This window comes from Berghia stephanieae, chromosome 7 (assembly GCF_034508935.2).
Source record: "Berghia stephanieae isolate SIO BIC M18660-M18661 chromosome 7, UCSD_Bste_1.3, whole genome shotgun sequence".
In the NCBI taxonomy this organism is placed as follows: domain Eukaryota; kingdom Metazoa; phylum Mollusca; class Gastropoda; order Nudibranchia; family Aeolidiidae; genus Berghia; species Berghia stephanieae.
The window spans coordinates 31,466,527-31,473,546 of NC_088366.1; the positions used below are offsets into that span (position 1 = coordinate 31,466,527).

Consider the following 7,020-nt stretch of genomic DNA (forward strand, 5'->3'; position numbering starts at 1 on the left):
CAGTCTGTCATCTGCTGTATTCGTTGTTATTGTTTTATGTACCTAGTCTAGATTGTTGCTGTTGAATGGTCTTCTCTGTTTTCAACTTCCCCGCGTGTGTAACATGTATCTAGAGTTAATGTTGAATTATTACTCGTAAATCAAGTTGGAACTGTGTAGAAAACTGTAGTATATTGTAATGTGGATGTGTTGTACGATTTGAAGTTTTTCGAAAAGTTAATTTATTAATTTAATTATGTAATGTATTGTTTTATCGCATGGCGATATTTAACATTAGCCTTATTGTTAACTCATTTAACTGCCGTACTCTGGAAAGACACGTATTTATACATTTGGCCAGAAAACTCGTCTTGCAAATATCGACCGATTAATCTATCGATATTTGGAAGGACGAGTTTTCTGGCCACAATTTTATAAACGTGTTTTGTTTGTTTTTTTGTTTTTTTTGTTTTTTGGGTTTGTTTGTTTTTTCAGAGTACAGCATATTACTCTGTATTTATGTTTTGTGCACAATCCCATTCCATCATCAAGTGTGAATACAGGAATATTACAATTCTTCTTTTGTACGTGTTATTGTCATAATGAGGGAGATTGTACACGTACAAGCTGGACAGTGCGGGAACCAGATCGGGTCAAAGGTCAGGAGGTTGTCTACATTTATTTGTTTTCATCGCATCATCAGCGTCATCACCACTCGTAATCGTTGTCTTCATCCTCACCATTGTCACCATCGTGGTTATCATCACCATTATCATGATCATGGCTATCCTCATCATCATCACCATCATACATCAGCATCATCATCATCATCATCATCATCAGCAGCAGCAGCAGCAGCAGCAGCATCAGCAGCAGCAGAAGCAGCAGCAACATCAGCCTTATTATCATCACCACCATCAACCACAATCATTACCATATTGAATATTATCATCAAAGCAGACTTTTTAAAAAAAACATTCGAAAAAAAGAAAGAGGAGGAAAGATTTGTTTAAAAGAAAATCAAGCAATCTTCTCGTTAAAGGATATTATAAGAAGATACAACAGATGAAGAGCAACAAGAGCACGTGTTCAATGCCCGAGATGAAAGCAAAACTCCATTAAACGGGTACACATGTGGGGTAGTTGCACACATATGTAATGGCTTGTGATCGTATAGTGGTGTTTTTGATAGATGGTAGTATTATCCTTTGCGTCGTGTTGTAGATGTTAATAATGACGAAAGAGTTCAAGGGCCGGTGATGATAATTGAATGCACAACATCAAGACATTCAAATAAAAGTCCAGATTCCAAGTTTCATTTCTTACAGTTTTATTTGTTTGTGATAAATTCAAAATCCAAATCAAATAGCATGGTCATAATTCAATCAGTTTCATAAATTCCAAATCCGTAAAATCAGTCCACGTGTAAAGTCAATTTGCCTAAGTAACCATTTTCAATATACGTGGAATATTTCTAAGTCCGTAAAAGCAAATAAATGATGGTGAGCACAAAAGGTTTAAAGTGTGCAGCTCATGGTCAAGTTGAATCCTCCCGTTTTCCTCGAAACATCCTCTTTTATCCCTATCAAAAATTTACCCACAGTTCCATTGTTTCCACGCCCCCTTGCAGTTTTGACAGTTCCCTGTCAGTCTATAATCCAACCCTAAGAGTAAGACCAAATCATAATCAAACCTGAAACGTCAATTCCTACATATTGGTGTTAAACCCCGCCTTTTATGATATAATATTACTTTTGGTAAACGTTAGTTCAGTACGCCCAAATAATCTGTACGCCCAAATAATAAATTCCAACTATAATTTGATGCTATTATCCCCAATAACCAAGTAACACCGATCAAAGAAAGTAATTTTCTAGTACTCAATATAATGACCAATCCTTTAACTTTGGAACGTAAAACTGACCTAGACTACTCAATATAATGACCAAGTTTAACTGATATACAAGCACTGTGAACTCATTAAACCCACTTGCTATAAGCTAACTCTCTTACATACGCCCCTTTCTTAGAATTTAAATTGACTTTAAAACAATTTCAATTCAAAAAAAATTACAGTGAGAGATTAAATATATATGTAATGTCCAACTAAAATGTAATAAATAAATGTTTAAAATGATAATACTTATACCAGTTAAATATTTAAAAACTTTAAACTTTAAATTCAAAAACCAAAGTTGATTACAACATTCATATATATCAATTATAGGTTTTATAGTATTACAACATTGATAAATTCACAAACATCAAATTTGATTACAACATCTAAATAGATATATATATATATCGATTATAGATTTTTCTTTCAAATTACAACATCAACAGTAAGGTATCTATCATTTAAAAGTGATTAAAATTTAAATTTACCAACACGAAAGTTGATTAAACATTTTTATATTTATCGATTATACTTTTTAAGGCATTACAACATTGACAGTAAGATATCAAGTAATTAAAAGTTCAAAGAAAAAATATCTTTTCACCTTAACTTCCATCTTCATAGCAATAAAAGTGTTTAATTCTCGTCATATCCCATCACACATAAATAGTATTGCGTGAAAAAGGATGGTTCAAATTCCATTTGTGATATACTCACGTTGTCTTATTCAATCTCAAATTTAACTCTTTACGACATGGGTGATAATCTCAGCTTCCATGTATGTCTACTCATTTACTGGCATATCAAAACCAGTACCTTGTATATTCCCTTATATTGTATGATTCCATTTAAACAACATTATTACATTAATTCCTACTTATAATATGTGGTACAAATAATATATTATAGACATCTAGATCCATATACGAAGGATTACATTTCAATTAGTAATAAAAAAATATTTAAAAATAAATCATAATAATAGCATTATCATCATTTTAAAATTCAAGTTGAAGTTATTATCATTCATTGTTCATTGTTGATGGTTCAATTTTTAAAGCTTTTTAAGTCATCAGGGTGTAGTTTACAACTACATTGATATCAAATTGTTCTTTGAGGTCATCCATCAGAGGTCACATTTCTCAGTAATCCGTTCGTTTTGAGAATGGTCATCCTGTAAAAATTGTCAGTAATTGTTAATTAAGTCATTGTCTCCATTTAGAATGAGTTTTCATGTAATGAAAAAAAAATATATCAACTATAAGAGTTGAGGTGATTGTATTTAGTCTACGTGTTGCATTGTTGTGTGTGTTGTGGTCACTGAATAGCCCAAGTGTCATAAATTCACTTTAATTACTGTTAATTAAAAAAAACTTTTTCCTCTGTAAATGTCTTCGAATTATCACCATAATGTCTTCACATTCAAATATTTAGTGTTTAATAAATAATCAGACATTAGTCTGTCCGACTTGTTCACATCACATATCTAGTGTTTAGTAAATAATCAGTCATTAGTCTGTCCGACTTATTCATATTTAGTACAGTGTAAATAACTAAATAAGTAAAATCTAACACAGTATGTGATTGTGGGCTGTTACTAAAGTGACCAACTTTTGCAATTAGTGTGTTGTATTTGTTCGAGTCTTTTGAATTTGGGACGAAAAAAGACTCTACAGGTAGCAAACGTATGCTTAACCTGTTGGGTTGTTTCTTGGTCTTGTGACGTCGCTGTAATCCATTCATCTCCGGCATCTGGGTCGATTCTCCTCGTAGATATTTGTGGTTGTCTTGTGTATACGTTGAGTCTCATTGTAGATGAAATTGTAAAAATTCAAGATTAACTGTGTGCGAGATCTTGAATTTAAATGAAGTTTGACTTATCCAGCAAGTCAAAAGAAAGTTGTGAACTCAGCCATGTGTTGACAAAGAGTTCGTGTGTAGTAGTCGACAGAGGTCGTGTGTTGTAATTGTCTGTGTTTGTTGATCGAGTTCTGATGAGGTGGCATGTGAGCACACACCAGGCAGATGATGTAATCTGTAGAGTACCGGTGGGTGATGTGAGTCCACACACCAGGTAGAGGATGTAACAATAACGTAGTCTAGTAGTGTATGGAGTAGGGTCGAATAAGGTCAACAATATTTTCGTTATTTGAACGCAGGTTGTTGAATATCATACTATAATGAATCCAAGGAAATCGCTCATGTGGCGTTTTGCGATACTTTTTCCTGCATTGTCTTATATACATATTAACGAAAGAGTGAAAATGGAAAGGCTTCGTATGGGAACAAAACAGACAATGGACGTTTCGGGTACAAACCCTTCGTCAGCACAACAATACACAAATAAACGTGGAAAACAAATAAAATATAATGGAAAATAACTTGTGTCGTCTGTACTCAATGGTGGTTGCAGTATGAATGAAATGTTAGCGTGGCGTGGGTAGAGGATAGTGTGCCCCAGGGGGCTGATCTAATTGATAAGCAGAGGTCAGCGTCAGGGAACAGAACTTTCCAGACTATAATGGAAGATAAAAGACATATTGGTAGTAGTAGTAGTAGTAGTAGTAGTAGTAGTAGTAGTAGTAGTAGTAGTAGTAGTAGTAGTAGTAGTAGTAGTAGTAGTAGTAGTAGTAGTTGTAGTAGTAGTAGTTGTAGTAGTAGTAGTAGTAGTAGTAGTAGTAGTAGTAGTAGTAGTAGTAGTAGTAGTAGTAGTAGAACGCTGTAGTGGAACAGTAGGGGGGGGGGGGTGTTTGGAGGGGGCGAGGTGAAAGGGTCACGGCGGAGGTGGGGGGGGGGGGGGTTTGTTTGGTATGAGCGAAGGTCGAATCTTCGCGAAGGAACGATGCGATAGTAAAGTGGAATACACCAATAAATAGATAGATGGATAGGCAGATAGATAGGTACATGGTCAGAAAGAGAGGGAGAGAAGGGAGAGAGAGAGAGAGAGAGAGAGAGAGAGAGAGAGAGAGAGAGAGAGAGAGAGAGAGAGAGAGAGAGAGAGAAATTAATAAAAGAAAAAAATTTAAAATAAAAATTAAAAAAAAAAATTATTAAAAAAAAAAAAAAAAAAAGGGGGGGGGACGGGGGGGGGGGGGGGGTTGGTTTTTCACCACACCCACGTTTTCAACCACTACCTCTCTCTTACCACAGTCTATCCCTCCCTTCCTTTCTCTCATTCACTCGCCTCTCCAGTTTACCTATACTTATTGATTACCTTACTCATCCTTTTAGCCTTTCGCCCTCTTTCCTATTTTCACCATGCCTCATACATCTCCCAAGCAACTCTTGCGCTCTTCCTTACGGGACATTCGTACGTTTCTTTCCTCTTTCCCTATCCACCTATCTCAAGTAGGCTACACTCTCGCCCACGCCACCCTCTATAAAACTCGAGCTAGCAGCCACTTGAATTTCTTAATGTACTGCCTTAGGAAACGCACGGCCCCTAAAGGATTCGTTTCACATTTCCACCCTTCTTTAGGTTCTCTAACCTCATCCCAGTTCTCCCAGTTTCTGGAATTAGAATCCAAGTGTGCCATGCAACGACTTAGACTTACTACAGACATCCTTCGCAAACAGATATCCAAATTAACACACACCATCGACACATCCTCCACATGCTTGAGGCATCGTACTTATCATAATCATTTACTTTACAAAGCCATTAGGTTATTCATACATTTATGTAATCAACATTACCATGCATGCTTAAATTATGTCAAAACCAGTAAATTAGATGCTCTCTTTCCTAACAGAATTACACATCTTGACGATAACCTCCCTTCCCATTCGGCAACACTCCCATCGGTGGATTCACCCATTGAACCTTCCTCTGGCCCCACTGCTCTTAATGGCACCCATAACCAGCCAGTCACCATTGGTGGTTTGGGAGTCCCTCCAACAGCCGGGGACCAGTCTGGAAGCGATCAATTCACCCCACCCACCAGCGAACCCACCCACGTGATGGATAATGTTGGAGCTATCCCCCCCAGTAGGAACCACAACAACCACCGGCTGGTGGTTTCTGTCCCCCCGACCATCCAGTTGAGCAGTGCAGAGGAATCGGTCTTAAGGAAAGGTCTCAAGTTCATCCCACTGCGAAGAACGTCCGACCAGTCCCGCATTGAGTCGGATGTACGTCGCTTCATGCGTATTTTACGCTTGAAGTATCACTTCAAAGATGATGAACGTGACCATGACTATGACCGTGACCCTGAGGATCCGTTTGCCGCTTTCTCACGACGTAAAAGAAACTGGACTCCTAGTCCTGGCAAGTCCCCTACACTCGACCTGTTTATCCAGACTTGTCTTAGACAGATAGAGGCACTACGACCCATACCTATCAAGAGGTCTAACTTCACCCGTCTTGAATGGGCTGCCGTACGATCACTTAGATCACGTCGTGATATAGTGATCAAAGCGGCTGATAAAGGAGGGGCCGTAGTTGTTTGGGACGCTGAGCTCTATAGAGCTGAGGGCCACAGGCAATTGAGTGACCAGATATTTTATGAGAAAGTGACTTCGGACCCAACACTTGCTAACAACACCAGAGTCCACCAGACAATCCAGTCTTTGATATCGCAGGGAGAATTACCTAGTAGAGCAGAGGTCCTTAAACACGACCCCAGCGACCTAGGTAATCCATGTTTTTACATGCTCCCTAAGATACACAAGATCCGGGTATTGTCTGACACTCCACCTGGAAGGCCGATTGTGTCGGCTATCTCGTGCCCCACTGAGAAGGTATCGCAGTTCCTCGATGCGGTATTTCAACGTATAGTTCCCACCCTGCCATCGTATATCAAGGACACTAACCATGCTCTTGGTGTCATTGACGAAATTCGATTCCAGGATGAACGTCCACGGCTAATTTTCACCATGGATGTGAAGGCACTGTACACATCCATACCGCATCCTGACGGACTGCGTGCCATCAGGCATTTCGTCGACCGCCATCCATTACCAGGGATTTCCAGCAACAGCATTGTGAGGCTCACCGAACTTGTGCTCACACTCAACACTTTTGAGTTCAATGATGTATTTTTCCATCAGATCTCAGGTGTTGCGATGGGCACCAAGATGGGTCCCTCATATGCTAACCTCTTCATGGGCTACCTTGAGGAAACCTTCTTCCATCAGTACAGTGG

At 38.4% G+C, this 7,020-nt stretch overlaps 1 protein-coding gene across 6 annotated transcripts in view; it reads left to right on the top strand.

Annotated features, from left to right (window-relative positions):
* The window catches only part of LOC144977068 (tubulin beta-2B chain-like), a 35,724-nt gene continuing 28,704 nt past the window's right edge, over positions 1-7,020 (top strand). The window contains exons 1-2 of one of the 6 annotated variants that reach the window (XM_078921809.1): positions 1-94; positions 475-638. In XM_078921809.1, coding sequence (XP_078777935.1) covers positions 582-638 — 57 coding nt within the window. In that variant the 5' untranslated portion in view covers positions 1-94; positions 475-581. Of the gene's footprint in view, positions 106-156; positions 192-474; positions 639-7,020 lie in introns of those variants that run through there. The other 5 variants (XM_078921810.1, XM_078921811.1, XM_078921813.1 and 2 more) reach the window with 5 other exon arrangements.